Here is a 15,437-nt window from a genome sequence, read left to right as displayed (position 1 = left end):
TTTCATCTGAGCATGACCCACATCTGAGGTTTCTCACCTTCACTTGACGTTGGTTTCAGGATGAGATACGAAGTTTGCATAAACCTTCTGTCCCTCTCGCAAGAAAAAGCTTATCGAGATGTCTTCATCGGAACCCCTCTTGCCAAGCTTGGAGCCAAAGGTGTCATCTTACAAATACCTTGCTGATAGGCTCTTTTGATCCTGCTCTTGCTCCTGCTCCTGCTCCTGCTCCCTCCTCTTCTTCTCCCTCCTCCTCCTCCTCCTCGTTCTTCTTCTCGTTCTTCTCGTTGTTCTCATTCTTCTCGTTCTTCTCGTCTTTGGTGTCTTCGTTGTCCTTGTCTTCACTCTTCTCTTCACTTCTCACTTCAAATGCAGTTGAAGATGTCTCATTCTCCAAGAGCAACTTGTTTGCTATCGGTTTGTCACTCCTTTCCTGTCAAGACCCACCACCATTCGTTTCTCGTGCTCGTGCTCGTGCTCGTGCTCGTGCTCGTGCTCGTGCTCGTGCTCGTGCTCGTGCTCTTCTTCCTCTATCAGAGTTTGACTCTCCTGCTCTTGTTTTGCTTATGCCCCCATCTTGCCCTAGGTGAACTTGTGGCCGTCGAATCTCCAAACTTTGCCGTCTGCGCGACAAGTATGAAGGAGGAGAGTGCGAGGAGCAGAGAGGAGAAGAGGAGAAGGGAAGAGACGAGAGAGCGGCAGAAGCGGGAGGGCGAGCAGGAGAAAGAGCAGTAGGAGAAGGTAGGAAGATGAGGAGGAGCAGAAGAAGGAGCAGGAGAGCGAAGGACGAGGAAGAATAAGAGCAGGAAGACGTGAAGACGAGACAGGAACAGGACGGAACTGACAGCCGGTTGCTCTTTCAGGTCGATTCGGTCGGTTGGCAGTGGGCCAGGAAAGGAAACTGGAGGGGATGACGATGAGGTGAAAGAGGACGCGGCAGGTACAGAAGACAACAAGAGGAGACGACGGGACTCCTTGGGTGACCGTCGTCTCTCAGGATACTGTACAAGGTGAGGAGGGTGAGGAGAAAGAGGGGGAGGAGAGAACATGGAGGAGGATTAGAACGGATCGGAGAGGAAAGCAGAGTATAGGAATGGAGAGGACAAGACAGCTGGTGGAGGGTAGAAGAGAGGAGAGAGGAGAGACGAGAAACGAGAAGAGGAGAGAAGAGGGGGGAGAGAGGGGGGAGGAGGAAGGAGGGGAGGGAGGGAACAGGTAGGAGCAGGGGAGACGAGGGGAAGGAGGAAGGGAAGGAGGTCGTGTGAGACTGTAGAGTTGACTTGTTGTTCCTTCAGGGATCGTGGGAGGGAGATGCGGGACTGACAGAGCTCGTACGATTGCACGGAGGACTAGAAGTATGCAGCTTCAGGTAGAGGAGGGAGGAGGGAGGAGGGAGGGGAGAGGTGGAAAGAGGGAGGAGGGAGGAGGGATGAGGAATAAGGGAGGGGAGGGTTGTTGGAAGCGGGAAAGGGGAATGGGGAAACGAGGGAGGTGGGAGAGGAGGGAGGTGGGAGAAGTGAGGAACGGGAAGGGAGGGAGGGAGGGGAAGCAGGGAGGGAGGATGGAGGGAGGATGGCCCTCATCGTGAGCTGTTGCGAGCAGGAGGTTGGGAAGATAAAATTCGCTCCCAACTTCGAGGGGATCGACTCACTAGAGACGCTGCTGGAGGAAGGGAAGGTGACCCTTTCCGTCCTCCTGCTCCTGTCCTGCCTTCCTGGCTCTGTCCAGTTCCTTCTCCTCCTCCTCCTCTCTCTACCCCCCCTTAGCTCAGGGCTTCCTGCCCTTGCAGAGCTGACTCCTTCAGCAGGTTTCTACAAACACGCTCTCCTCCTTCACTCGCTCCAGACCCCCTCATCTCTTCTCCAAGGTTCTCATCTCCGACTGAATATCTGTCTTGTTCTTCACTTGAAACCTCAAGAATGAATCAAAGAAATAAAAGAATACAAAGACTGTCAAAGTCCGGGCGCTGAACAGCACAAACCACCGTCTACCTCCGTCAGCTCGAACAGTCTCCCCTGCCTCTCCACCAGCTCCAGCTCCAGCTCCAGCTCCAGCTCCAGCACCAGCACCAGCACCAGCACCAGCACCAGCACCAGCTCCTGTGTTCGTTCACGCCCCAACCTCTTCCTCTCGCCCGATGCCGCGCAGCGAGTCCCAGATCCGCTTGGCAGACGCTGCGAGGAGGGGGGACGGCAGCACATGCTGCCGGATGCTGCCCCGTGCTGCCATGGCACCCCCCAGCGACCCGCACGAGAATCTCGAGCAGCGGAGCAGGATCCTCCTGCTCCTCGTCCTCCCTTCCTCCCTCCTCGGAAGCGAAGACTCTGACCAGCTCCTCAGAAACATCGGGCACAGGGGAGCGTTCTTATCCTCCGCCTCCTCGTGCACCCAGGTCGAGACCATCATGTAGCCGCCGCAAGCTCCTTGGGAGGAGGAGGACATTCCTTGCCACAGACGATCGAGGCGGAGCCAGTACGGAGACGAAGCTCTGAGCGACATCGTCAGGAGCGAGTGAAGCAGGGAAGTGAAGCGGAGAGGAGGTGAAGGGGATGAGTGATAGCACAACCAGCATGCAAGGACGGATGTGCAGTGGGGCAGGGAGAGGGGAGGGAGGGAGGAACATGCAGCACCTTCTCACGTCGAGGATGAGGACGGCATCTTCACTCTCGCTGAAGCCCCCAATGATTCCATACCGCATCTCACGAGAAGAGGAGACTGTAGGGACACTTCGAGTGAGGTCGAAGCGAAGGGAGGCAGAGCAGAAAGGGAGAGGGCAAGCATTGAGGAGGGAAGCGGAGGAGGGAAGCGGAGGAGGAGGTGGTGGTGGTGGAGAAGGGGGGGGGGGGGGGGAGGAGGAGGAGGAAGAGGAGAAGGGGGACTGAACCTGGTCGGAGCGGAAGTTGACTATGATGAAAGATTTCGACTTCGAGTCGCCCACATTGGCCTGGGGCTTCAGTGAGTTTCGAGCACCATGACCCACAGCTAGCAGACCTTGAGCCGGGCCCGGAAGTGATCGAAGGCCGAGAGAGCAGAGTTGTAGATAGGAACTCGGCTCCACTGAGACATGGAGGCGGCGGAGGAGACGGCAGGGAACACATGGGCTCTAGCCCCACAGGATCGCGCTAGAGCTGAAAGCTGCATAACAGTCAAGACGAAAGTTGATCGAGACATTTCGCTCATGGTGCTCCTCTTCTGCTTCCTCTCCTTCTTCCTCTTAATCTCCCTTCTCACCTTCCTCCTTTCTCCCAGTCACTCCTTCCTCGCAAGGAACAAGACAAGGGCGAATGCAAAGAGGATAGTCGAAAAGAAAGACTCTCTCTTCTCTCCTCTTCTCTGTTCTTTCCTGTCCCCTCTAAAATCTGATTGCTATCAGGCTGCTTGTAAGACTCATTACCTGAGTAAGAGACAAATCACTTGCATTTCCTTCGATCTTCTCATACAAAAAATTCTGAGAATCTAGAGGTCAACAAGTACCCATCTGCACAGGAGAAGTTCAACCTTCAATGTATCGACAGTGTTCCATCTCCATGGGTCCTTCCACACTTGCTGACAGTCGTGTGCAAGAGCGTTCAGCACAACTGACAAGCTGAAGGATAAACTCAGTGCTCAGCTTCCACCCAGCCAACACACAAAACAACCTCGAGGTAGCGTTCTCGTTCCCTTCCTGCAAACTCATCTGCTCTACCAGCTTGAAGTAGGACTCGAGCGTTCCGGCAGCAAGAGCATCACAGAACATCATTTCTCCTCTCTTGCTGCTCAGAGGAACCGCTGCCGCCCCATTGGCGACCCCCTCAACCACCCTGTCCTCCGCTCCAACTGCCGCGGGACCTGTCGTGCCTGGCACCGACTCGACATCCATCCCATGGTCTTCGATCTCCACGGCTATCGCAGGGACGTAGCTGTTCTCCGCACAGCTCTCGTTCATCAACGACAAACACGCAGAGGTCGACAACTTCTGCCCTCCTTGCTCCCCCTCGCTCACTCTCTTGGCCCTGACAACTTTGCTCTGTAGAGGGCGCAACCCTGCTGAAGTGTAGCTCCTCTTGCCGTCTCCCTTGCATGCTGGAGACACGATATCTTCGATGTCCTTCAGAGGACAAATCTCGCCAAATTTGCAGTCGCAGTTGGAGCATCGTTGACCCTGCCTGAAAAGGTTGCAAGTTCGCAGACGAGCGGCTAAGCTGGACGGCAGCCTCCGGGACGCCATGCTCCTGAGCATCATATCAGTTACATGTGGCTGCATACAGGTGAGAGACAATGACTACAAGGAGTAGATCCTCCCTATGCTTTCCTTGGAACACATGACGTGTTGAAAACTAACACTTCTTCACTTCCCTCTTCAGCCTTCTTCCGCTCTTTTCGCATCTCTCCACCTCCTTTCGGTCCAACTTCTCTGTTCTACATCGTTCTTCTCTTCTCCACCCATTCATCTCCTCTCCTCTCCTCTCCTCTCCTCTTCTCCTCTATCACAGCATCATTCTTCTTCCCTTGTCTCCTTCTCGTCCCTTCCTCTCCTTTCATTGCCTCTTGACTGCGCTATCATTTCCGCGAAGCCCGTGCACGACCCCCACACCCTTCACCCTCACCCCCCCTGGGTAAAATACCCCCACCCCTACTTGCATCTTTTTTGTCCTCACACCCCTACCAAAGTCTTCCATGACCACTCTGTACCGCTATATTCAGAGAAGATAGTACCTAAAAAGGGGGGTGATATATCACCCCACCGGGAAACCAGCAGCAACATAGAACCCCTGTGCCCCAATACGTGTTGAATGGATCACCCCCACCCCCGCATTGTGTGCAACTCCCAATCCTGTGAACCCCTACCTACCCAGGTCGGCTGGCCCTCTAATTAAATGACCCCACCTGGTATTGGTGGGTATAATGACCCTCTCAAATCATCTTTAGAGTACCCCTCCTCCCAAAATTATTTTCTATTTTGAAATATCCTTATTAATTTTGAATCTATAGCATTAATTTCTCAAAATCATATAAACATGCGGTCACAATGCGACCAGTGAAGCAGGGAGCGGATGGAAGAGGAGAGGAGGGGGGGGGGGAGGAGAGGGACGGAGGAAGGAGAAGGGAGTGGAGAGGAAACGAGCTAAGAGGAGCTCAGATCACAATGGGGCATCTGCTCTGGTTCCGGCGATTCTCCTGAGAGCGAGGAATGAAACACTTACACAGTCCAGCCAATCGCATGACCCGCTGCTGGGTGATCTTGACTCTCTTCGTCCTCTGCGCTCATGGCGAGTACAAGAGGAGAGGTCCCATCCGTAGGAAAATCTTCGTCGAGAAGCCGAAGACGCAGCTGCAGATCCGATTCCCGGCGGACTTCCCGACCCTGGACCGAGCCATTGGGGTGAAATTCCCTCTCCCCATCTACATCGAGGAAGGAAATCACTACTTGGGTGGACGCCTTGCTGTTCATAAGACAGATGTCAAGCTGTACGCGGGACCCAACTTCTTCCCGGTCATACATGGAAGGTGGATGCTCCTTCCTGGCTCCACGGGGGAGCTGTCGAATATCTGCTTCCAGCATGAGGCGGAGGCGGAGGAGACGTGCATGCACATCCTTGGGGGCAACGGGATCGCTCAGATACATGCCATCACTGATGTCATCGATCCCTGGAGGTTCGAGGACTGCAGGGTGTATGCCTTGGACGGGACGTCTATCCTGCTCTCGGGGGTGGGGAGAGCGACGTTCAAGCATTGCATCATGGGAGGGAGAGACGAGGAGAAGCGATCACTGACAGCGTGAGTTGCGATGCGATGCTGCTCTGTGAGAGGTGTGGTGACGACTGGAACAGAGTCGTGCTTGCCGAGAGTTCGTGGTGCTATGCACAGAGCTCAAGGTTTGCCAACTGTGCAAACAGTGGCATTAGAGCGGTGGGAGATTCAGAAGTGAGGATTGAAAGGTCTTCCTTCGGAAGCAACTCGGTGATGATAATTCTGATGTCTTACTCGCAAGAAGCTTGTCTATCTCATCACAACCTTGCTTGCTCGATGATGACTCGTTCCTCAGGCGCATTTTTCTTTGAGCGGCTCAGCCTCCGTCTCCTGCACATCTTTGAAGATGGGCACAGCCTTTGTCTGCTCCATCTTCGTTGGTCTTCATGTGTAGCAGCAGCAACGTGACCGTCTTGTCAGGTGATGGAAGGCAACAACTGTTCGTTGACCCTGGAGCAGACGAAAGTGAGTTTCACAGGCACATCGGGGAAACGAAGTTTCTGACTGGTTTCATCCCGTTCAGTTGCATAACAACGTGTGGGCTGATGAGAACAGGCCAGCAAGGCTGATGGTCAATTCATTGTCTTTTTCCCCTCCTCTCTCCTTTGCTCACATGCCAGACCAGATGGAAAAGTGTACCTTCGTGGACCCACCCGATCCAGTGACTAAGACGAATGCTCCGCAACCCGCGCCTGAAGAAAGTTTGTACTTTGTCTTGACGATTGAGAGCCATTGTTGAGGCCGGTCTGTCAGAACAAGACAGCAAGGTCAAGCAAGGCGGCAAACACAAGGGAGCAGCGTTTGAGAGCTCAGAGGAGGAAGAGTTCAAGTTGAGCTCAAAGGATTCAGGGCTCGACAACAATGAGATTCAGAGGTATCATGATGATTTGCCGATGATTTATTTTTGTAGTTATTCAAAATTTTCAGGCAATTCGACGAGCGGGAAAAGCTGCTGAAACGAACAACATCCACCAACAATGTATTTTCCAATTGATGCCGTGGATAATGATGCTTGACCTTTCCTGGTTCTTTGCATGTTCCTCTCTACTCGTCAACTTTTACTCACATCGCTGTTGCCCATTCCTGCCTGCTCGACCTGATTTGCTGATTTCTTCCACTGTTGTCTTACATTCAAGGCTTCACCTGTTATGACTTGTCAACTACATTCTCACACAAGAACTTGTTCTTCGTCTCATTCATCTTCCAGGGACAAACCAGGACGCAGAAGAGAAATCACAGGAGGAGGAAGAAAGAAGCCTTTCAAGAGGTCCAGCCTTCTCCTCCGCCTCCTTCTCACTCTCATCGCAGTTGTCGCGCATCTCATCCATCCTGGTGCCCCTGAAGAAGTCGCCAGCAACAACCCAGGGCCCCCTCTCTGGTGATTTCTCCATTGCATCCATGAAATCGTTGACTTGTTCCTTCAGTTGGGACCAGGGCCGGGGACAGCGATGACGATGACGAATCTGAGATGGAGGAGCAGGTTCGGAGATACTCCTCCCTATTCCATCTCTTGATAATCTTCTCTCCTGCCATGTTTACATTCCATGTTGTCGTATCTCATTCCACCGTCGTCCGATCCTACTTCAAATCATGCCGCTCCCACTGCTACGTCCTCCCCGATCGTCTCCTCCTCCAACTCCAACTCGATGACTTCGCAACTCATCTCAATCATTCCATTATCGTCCTACTTTCTCGTTCATACTTCCTTCTCCTGCATCTACTAGTCCTTCTCTGATCCACTTGACTTCTCGTCCTCAGGATCGCACGGTCATTGAACCACGGAAACGCCTCGTCCGCTCTGAAGAGATCTACGGCAACAGCTACGGGGTGAGCGCTACTGCCTGCTCCGATGAAGAAACCTTGTACCGACCTCAACGTTTCTACAGCAACGGCTGCAGCGGTCAAGAGAACGACCGACGGTGTATGCCCACCCACAGGTCGATAGATTTGAAACTTATTGTTCCTTGTCTAGCTTGACAAGCCAACTTGACTACATCTTTGTGCGCCTGCCTTGTTGATTGCTCAACCTGCTCCCCGCAGCTGATGAAGAAGGCAATACTCAAGGGCAAGGGTGTCGACACTCGAGACAAGGTGGTTGCGTGAGAGTCCGTGCCTGTGACACTGACACCTTGACAAGATGTACATCGACGATGAAGGCAATGTGAGTTGAAGATTTGCCAATCTTGTGTTTGCGATGTTTGTTCATCTGATTTCCTTCTTTCTCCCTGCCTTCCCTTCTCGCACTGCCAGGTGCAACATGTTGACAAGTGAGTCTTAACTTTCCTCCCGCTCGCATCGTCTGACCAACAATCCATCCAGTGAGGAGGGCGGGAAGGTCGACAAGCGAAGGAGCGACACGGATCCAATATGTCTCTTCCTCTACCTCCCCCCCTCTCTCCCTTCTCTCTCTCCCCCCTCCCCAGCCCTTCCTTGCTCCTCTACCTAATCTCCCTTATCTACCTTCTTTCCCTCCTCTTACTCCCCTCCCTTCTCTCCTTCCTCTTCCTCTCCTTCTTCTCTCTTTCCTCCCTCTCCCTCTTCCTCTCCCCTTCCCTTCTTCCTCTCTCATTCTTACGGTTCTTTCAGTGCATATCTCCACCTCTCCCCTCAAAGTTTCGGCCCGCAAGCCCCGTGAGGGTTCAGCATGTACATGCCAAGTACTCACCTGTTGCTCCAGGAAAGCGCGTGAAGTGGAGGAGCGGAACTCTCCGAGGAAGCAACAAGAAGGAGAATCTCAACTTGTAGAGCGAGGAGGGGGGAGCAGCGAGCAGCGAAGCGCAAGCAGCAGCAGGCGAGCTGTTAGAGAACAGCAGGGCGAAGCTCAGCCACTTTATCCCAACAACAGGATGGAAACGATTCTGGAGGCGGAGAAACCGTACAGCCACATGATGCCCCCGATGGATCCGAGGGGTCCGGCGATGACCTGCTTGAAACTCAGGCGGAGGAGCAGGAGGAGTAGGAGCAGGAGGAGGAGGAGGAGTAGGAGTAGGAGGAGCAGGAGGGGAAAAGGCAGGAGGAGCAGGTTGTACCTGCCCCAAGATTGCTCCCATGACCACTGCAGCTTTCTCCCACAGCATGAGAGGAGGGCGGTCGGGGAAGAGAGGAGCGTTGAGAACAAATCTGAAGAAGGTCAGCTCGGTGGGAAGGCAGGAAGGCTCTTACGCAGAGACGCGGAGGCCGACGTGCAGAATGACGAGGGGGAGGAGAATGTTGATAAGGAAGAGGAGGATTCCGAGAGCCAGTTCTCTGCAGCCATGAAGGGGACGTCACGAGGAACGAGGGGAGGGGAGAGCTGCGGTCACTTGGGTGTGCTGAAAGCCTTCTGAAGCTTGTTCAAGACGCGAGAATGCCATGGCGCGAGCGTCAGAGCTGCAGTGATGCGGAGAGGGCGGAGCCAGAACTGCAGAGACGTCAGTGGAGGGCAGGAGGAGCAGAGGGGCAGACCTGCGAGCTGCACACGGCGAGGTACAGGAGGAAGAAGCCCTTCCACTGCAAGAGTGTCAGGAGGCAGGCCGGCAAGGAGGTGGAGCTGATGGAAGACTGGGATGGGAACCGGGACAGGGAAGAGGACGATGTCGAGTGAGGACGAGGACGAGGACGTGGACGAGGAGCAGGAGCAGGAGCAGGAGCAGGAGCAGGAGCAGGAGCAGGAGGAGACCAGCACAAAGGTCTACCTGCTCTTGATCTAGTGGAGAGAATCCCGTCCGCAGGCCTATAGATATGGAAGTGTGACCAAGGAGAGGATGAGGAAGGGAAAGTTACCGTGGAGCATCCAGGAGACGACAATACAAACACTGTGAAGTTTCATCGGTCATCATCGTGTGCATGACATGTTGTTTTGCAAGACAAAAAAGAACTTCTTTACCTGTATGTCAGATGGCTGATAGCTCCTGCGCCAGAGCCTTGTCAGTTCAACCCACCCAAAATGTCGAGCTGTGCCGTACCGTACATCAACACACCGCTGATACCATGCTTCTGAATGACCTGCGGACTTTCCCGTATCTGTAACAAACAGGGAGGGTGCGGGTCAGCGGGACGTGTTGCGACAGGTTTCCAAACCTCCTTGATGAAACTTGCAAGTTTGCTGAGCACCCACTGGACCATGTCAGACTCACCACAGAGAGGTCGACGATGAGGAGACATCCTCACCTCCTTCAGGGAGACACTCGCACGCCCGACCTTGGATGCTGACCTCTGAAAGGCAGACGACAGCTTGTCTGACCATCCGCTTGCCTTCATTGATAGCGCGTTCCTTCTTCTCATCCTCCGACCAAGATTGTTGGGCATACAAGTCCGCAGGAGGACCCGGTGGCAACCCCTCCCAACACTCATCAGGGTGATCGGAGGAGAGACGGCCTTCCTGAGCGAGCAAGTGTTCAACTTCTTGCCATGGTCTGTGCGGCCTGCGAGGGAACGCTTGGCGCTCTCGAGCATGCGGAAGATTGGGGAGTGTGAAGCGAAGCTGATGGAATATTTGTAGCCGTTGGGATCGTTGAGATCCGTCAAGGGGTCGTAGCTGTCTTCTGATGAGCTGCAGTTGTCGAGGAAGTAAGGGGCGGTACAACCTTTCTTGTGCTCATCCATTCCCGTGACATTCTCGCACTGGAATCCGCATCGTTCGCACAAGTAGAAACTGTTGAAGGTACCGATGACCCCTGGCACTTGCTCAAAGGAGAGAGGTCCAAAGGGCTCGTCCGTCTTGAAGCCATCGGAGCAAGGGGCGTTGAAGGCAAGAGCAGGAGAGGAGCGAGGGAACGACTTGATAGAATGGCCATGGATCCGAGTGGCGGGTGTGCGAAGGGAGCTTGCGGAGGGGAGAGGAGGATGGATGGAGGCGGAGGAAGAGACGTCGAGGGGAAGAGGTAAGAGTTGAAGTCGAGGAGGAGGGGGCAGCAGAAGGCAACAGGGAGTGGAAGCGACGAGGACGGCTACCACCATCCCCTGCTTCGCCAGCATGCTGGGTCCGGGCCTTGCTAGGACAGCGATGTTTTCCTTGGAATTTGTAACATTGGAAAATTGCTGTCTCAAAAGTCGCCTCGGAGCCATTATTACCGTTACAATATTTCCGTTACAAACCATAGTTCTAACTGTTTGTAACGATCTTGTCGAAGGGTCGCGGCTGAGTGGGCAATGCCGTGTGTTCGTTAGATGAGGGGAGAGGGAGCATGGCGAGATGACGAGGAGCGAGAGAGAGGGAGGAGGAAGAAGAGAGAAGGAAGAGAACATGCTGCAGGGAGCGAGAGGGAGGAGGAGAGCAAGCATGCGCACAGGACAAGGGGTAGCGTGACTGTCATCAGAGGAGAGGGTGGATTCTGCAATGACCCCGAGGACATCTGAGTTGGGTGAGCATTGAGAAGTATTGCAGAGCATGATGTGGAAGATAGAGGGAAGAGGTTGACTTGCTTGATGCTGATGTGGAATATAGAGGGAAGAGGTTGGGTTGCTTGATGATGATGTCACAGCAAGTGTTGAAGTCTGTGAGAGGGAGGTGGATGAGAGTGTTGCGACGGCATCGGCCTGCTCGCAGAATATTCCAGAGTTTCGTGCAAGGTCCTTGTTGACGATCAGTCCGAGAGAAAGGCAGAGGGATTGAGCAAAGCATCCTGATCCAATAACCATCGTCATGCGGATATGATACACAACGATTTTCCCATCTGCAGGCATCTGATGTCGTTACTCAGGAAGGACGGCGCTGTCATCGCGGTAGAGGCCAAGCCGACTGGAAACGATGACGTACGGCTCTATGGCCACTGCTGATGCCTCCGCCGAGCAGGGAATGGATGCTCCAGCGAGGTAACATGCAGACCATGCGCTGTCGGTGTCGCTCATTGCGTTGTTCTCAGGCCGAGCATGCGGAGTAATGTAAGACTAGCGGTTGGATCAGTGCTCCTGATGGCTGCGGTCATGTGCGGGGTCATGTTGAACCAGGTTTGCCATCTAGAGGCTTGTGATCGGAGCTCACTCATGGCAGATTGAGAACGGGTTTGATTGGAACGTAGTCGGATTGTTGGGACTGTCTTCCTCGCCCAAGGATTCCTCCTTCTTCCCTTCCTGGACCCACGGTGGAGCCTTGCGATACTACGACAGGTATGCCTTCTACAAGAGGACACAACCGGTGTTGCTGTTACACCGGATCATCTGCTCTACGTTTTCGATGCTGCTTTCCTCGTCTCTCCTGCGAGTCTGCTTGAATCCCTGGGGAAAATCCCTCCTTCAAGTTCTGATGGATCTCCTCCCAATCAGGTCGATGGCCCATGGACAGTGGTCCCCCGATGCTGGCCCACCATACGTCAAGCACGTCACCATGTGGTCGGACCCTGACTGTGTAGATCACACTGGCCCGGCAAACAATGTCCGCAGAATCCTTGGCTTGAGAACGTGAGATCGTGTCTGCTTGCTGGCGGGCTCTTGTCTCCACCTTACTCACCTTGGATGACAGATCATGGCATGATCACAAGTGGAACACAAACTCCTTCATGTCAGACATGAACTCCGTACAGCTCCGCTTCCTCTCCCGCAATACCAACTCGGTCAGAACTACTCGTTTGCCACCCACGAAGGCTCTTGCTGACTTGACGTCGTGACAGGTCCTGGTCATCCCTCCCTTCCACCAGTTTCCTTCCATGTCGACCAGGGCCATGGCCATGTTGAACGACTACGTATGTCCCGATGCCACGCACTCTCTGTCTCGTGACGTGGACTTGATAGGTTCTTGTCGGAGGAAACACTATCATCGTTGTGGGTGGCCCGACGGGCGTCTTGTTTATCAATCAGAACCTCGCTGGGACTGACGGGTAAGTGGGCAGTGATCCTCCTCCTCTCATGCTGGACTCTCATCAGTGCCCTCCTCCCCCCCTTCACCCCTCCATCCTCCTTCGCTCCTATCCTCTGCCCCGCCCCTCCGTTGTTCCTCCTCGCTTCTCTCCTCCTCTCCTGCGCGTCCTCGCACCTCCTCACTGATCGGTTGCTCTCAGCTACGGATACGAGCTGGAACCCAAGTGGGTTGAGGGGCCATATGAGATGCAGGATTCAGCCATGGGCTCCGCGTTCCAGTACGGCGCGGTCACTCTGCCTGCTGTGGAGACGTACAATGTGGGAGTGACGACAGCATCGTTGCCCAAGGAGGTGAGGAGAGGAGGACTGCGGCTCCTGCCTGCCAGAGCGGCTTGAGGTGACCGGGAACTGCAGGCTGTCTCTTACTACGAGGCCTCAGAGGTCTCAGTAGTCTTCATGCTTCCTTGCGAAGCTGGAAGGATCATCTACATCGGCTACACTTTCGCTGAGATGGTACACCATCATCTTGTTCTCTCCTCCCCTCCTGACTTCCTCCTCCTCCTCTCCAGGTCCCTGCCTGGACGGATATCCTCCTCCTTGCACTGAGATCAAGCCCAACCTAAGGAAACTCTCTAGAGAGAGGCGGGCGAATGTTTCTTGCTGTTTCAATGAAGCAAGTTCACCTTTCTCTCGTCATGCTCTCTACCTTCCTCTCGGTTTCCCTCCTCCTCCCTCTCCCCTCCTCTCCCTCCCGTCCTCCCCCTTCGCTCGATTCCTTTTGCCCGGATTTTCGGGATTGTGCGGTGGGGTGGGGTAGTCCATGAAGTCTAATAAAGAGGGGTTGTAATTGGAATATTGAGGGGTAGTATCTCACACGGATGGGTGGGGTTAGTGGGTTGTTCAGGATCAACGGGACGGACGATGGCAGCGATAGCAAGGAAGCTCAAGGCGCTGGAATGCAGCGAGGTGAGGAGAGAGGAGAGGAGAGGAGAGGAGAGGATATGAGAGGAGATGAGAGGAGAGGAGAGGGAAAGATTGGGGAAGCAGCAAAGTAGAGGAGAGCAGGAGAGAAGAAATGAGCGGAGGAGAGCAGGGGAGGCGTGTTCAACCAAGAGAAGTCAAAGCGAAGCAATGAGCATGCCCGGGTCTATGCGTGCATCATCTCCTTGTGCAAAACTTTCAGTGTCCTCGCTCTCTGTCCAACGACATGCTGTTCTTTCCCTTGTGAATGTCCCAGCACCATGGGCTGTGCTGCTTGCTGTGACAAGCTCCTCATGCAGGCCAGTGGGTTGGACCTGGAGTCAGAGCAATCCTTTAGGTTTCTGGTCACCTGGCTAGAGAACCGCAAGATTCGTTTCTACACGCAGGAGGAAAGAGCGGCACTGAACGACATCAACTCGGCTGGCTGGTGAGGGAGTGGGGAGAGGAGAGGAGAGGAGAGGAGAGGAGAGGAGAGGAGAGGAGAGGAGGGGAGGGGAGGGGAGGGGAAGGGAGGGAAAGGAGAGAGGGGAGAGGAGGGAGGGAGGGAGAGGAGGGAAGAGTACGAGTCTGTGCTGATATGCGATACGAAGGGACAAGGCCATGAAGAGTTACTTGCAAGATCTGGGAGCGTCGGATTGGGAAGCACCAAAGGATAAGAGGGAGAGGCATGTGGTGCTGGATTGGTTGCTGTCTTACGCGATCGGGATGGAATACTCGGGTATGTAGACGTGTGTGAGAAGAGAAGATTGTGAGTGAGAACGGAAGGTGTGCATAAGGAGAAGAGAAGGTGTAGAAAGAGAAGAGATTGTGTAAAAGAAAGATGAAGGTGTTCAAAGAGAGGATTGTGTATAAAGAAAGAAGGTGTAGAGGGAGAGGAGATTGTATAAAAAGAAAGATGATGGTGTAGAAGTAGAGATGTGATGTACAATCTGAATGGATGATGTTTGGCTTGCAGATCGGGCTAGCGAGCTACAAAAGATCAAGGAGAGCAAGAGCAAGGTAGTGACATCACCTCTCGAGCTCTGCGATCCTGCTGTGACCTTGCAAGCTGCAGGGCAAGTCGGTCGATACCAGGGCAGGTTTCCTCCTCCCCCTTAGCCTGCAGCGCATCCTGTCTTAGCTGCTCTGAGCAGGGAGCCTGTCGGCGAGCGACAGCATCGAGCTCGACGTCGAGTCCAGGGAGTTTCGGTGAGGACGCGTGTTGGGTCAGGCACTTGGATGTGACAGGAAATGCTGTGCAGGTCAGCTCTAGAGGAGCTAGCGGGGGTCCTGGGAATCCCCAAGGATGAATCAAGCGATTCCATGGTGAAGGAGGGAGGGAGGAGATGGGGAGGAGGGAGGGAGAGGAGGGATCAAGTGTAGGAGAGGAGGGAGCAAGTGATGAAGTCTGGTTGCAGCTGCAGGCCTGCGCCTCGGTGCTGGAGAGCAAGCTGAGCAAGTTTGCGCTGGAGCAGGTGAGAGTTGTGTTGGGGGGTTGATGATGGTTGTGATGGTTGTGATGGTTGTGATGGTTGTGATGGGATGCTGTTGGAGAAGAGGGGGACGACGAAGAAGAAGACAAGAGATTATTGCCTTGAAATCGAGGTATACCACAGGTATTGTGTCACGCGATAACCCTCCTTTCCTCTCCTCTCCTCTCCTCTCCTCTACTCTCCTCTCCCCTCTCCGCTCCTCTCCTCTCCTATCCTCTCCTCTCCTCTCTCCTCTCCTCTCCTCTATCCTCTCCTCTCCTCTCCTCTCCTCTCTCCTCTCCTCTCCTCTCCTCTCCTCTCCTCTCCTCTCCTCTCCTCTCCTCTCCTCTCCTCTCCTCTCCTCTCCTCTCCTCTCCCTACCCGTCTCCTGACATCTTTTCCCTGAAAATTCTAATGCATCGATGATGAATAGGAGACGAGCAACTCAACAAAGCTGCTTCTCTCCTCCGACTTCTCTATGTACGTTCCTCCTCCCTCCTC

The 15,437-nt window shown here is 54.1% G+C and overlaps 4 protein-coding genes across 4 annotated transcripts; 2 read left to right on the top strand and 2 right to left on the bottom strand.

Annotated features, from left to right (window-relative positions):
• Positions 1–1,762: 1,762 nt before the first annotated feature.
• On the bottom strand, positions 1,763–4,207 carry GUITHDRAFT_144409 (hypothetical protein; the record flags this gene model as incomplete). Its single annotated transcript, XM_005825225.1, has 9 exons — positions 1,763–1,912; positions 1,992–2,163; positions 2,330–2,488; positions 2,639–2,715; positions 2,885–2,950; positions 2,992–3,135; positions 3,395–3,448; positions 3,499–3,586; positions 3,639–4,207. 9 exons carry the CDS (start codon positions 4,205–4,207, stop codon positions 1,763–1,765), a joined length of 1,479 nt encoding a protein of 492 aa, XP_005825282.1.
• Positions 4,208–5,200: 993 nt separating this feature from the next.
• On the top strand, positions 5,201–7,900 carry GUITHDRAFT_115641 (hypothetical protein; the record flags this gene model as incomplete). Its single annotated transcript, XM_005825224.1, has 12 exons — positions 5,201–5,757; positions 5,811–5,940; positions 6,151–6,195; positions 6,254–6,431; positions 6,484–6,604; positions 6,658–6,709; positions 6,938–6,997; positions 7,039–7,108; positions 7,155–7,210; positions 7,489–7,557; positions 7,771–7,821; positions 7,868–7,900. The coding sequence occupies 12 exons, from the start codon at positions 5,201–5,203 to the stop codon at positions 7,898–7,900; spliced, it is 1,422 nt and encodes a 473-aa protein (XP_005825281.1).
• Positions 7,901–8,529: 629 nt separating this feature from the next.
• GUITHDRAFT_115640 (hypothetical protein) lies at positions 8,530–10,809 on the bottom strand (the record flags this gene model as incomplete). The annotated part of the gene is made up of 12 exons (XM_005825223.1): positions 8,530–8,558; positions 8,605–8,653; positions 8,760–8,850; positions 8,893–8,976; positions 9,033–9,130; positions 9,175–9,219; positions 9,405–9,442; positions 9,493–9,524; positions 9,596–9,620; positions 9,675–9,732; positions 9,790–9,825; positions 9,880–10,809. 12 exons carry the CDS (start codon positions 10,807–10,809, stop codon positions 8,530–8,532), a joined length of 1,515 nt encoding a protein of 504 aa, XP_005825280.1.
• A 649-nt stretch (positions 10,810–11,458) lies between these two features.
• Positions 11,459–14,963, top strand: GUITHDRAFT_115639 (hypothetical protein; the record flags this gene model as incomplete). Its single annotated transcript, XM_005825222.1, has 16 exons — positions 11,459–11,523; positions 11,574–11,658; positions 11,702–11,817; positions 11,974–12,108; positions 12,170–12,260; positions 12,318–12,389; positions 12,439–12,524; positions 12,705–12,855; positions 12,919–13,017; positions 13,785–13,912; positions 14,076–14,203; positions 14,441–14,484; positions 14,540–14,564; positions 14,619–14,673; positions 14,727–14,790; positions 14,883–14,963. The coding sequence occupies 16 exons, from the start codon at positions 11,459–11,461 to the stop codon at positions 14,961–14,963; spliced, it is 1,425 nt and encodes a 474-aa protein (XP_005825279.1).
• Between the last annotated feature and the right edge of the window lie 474 nt (positions 14,964–15,437).

This window comes from Guillardia theta, assembly GCF_000315625.1.
Source record: "Guillardia theta CCMP2712 unplaced genomic scaffold GUITHscaffold_86, whole genome shotgun sequence".
NCBI classification, from domain to species: domain Eukaryota; class Cryptophyceae; order Pyrenomonadales; family Geminigeraceae; genus Guillardia; species Guillardia theta.
Note: the sequence above shows the minus strand (reverse complement) of the source record. Positions and strands in the feature narration are given on the sequence as shown.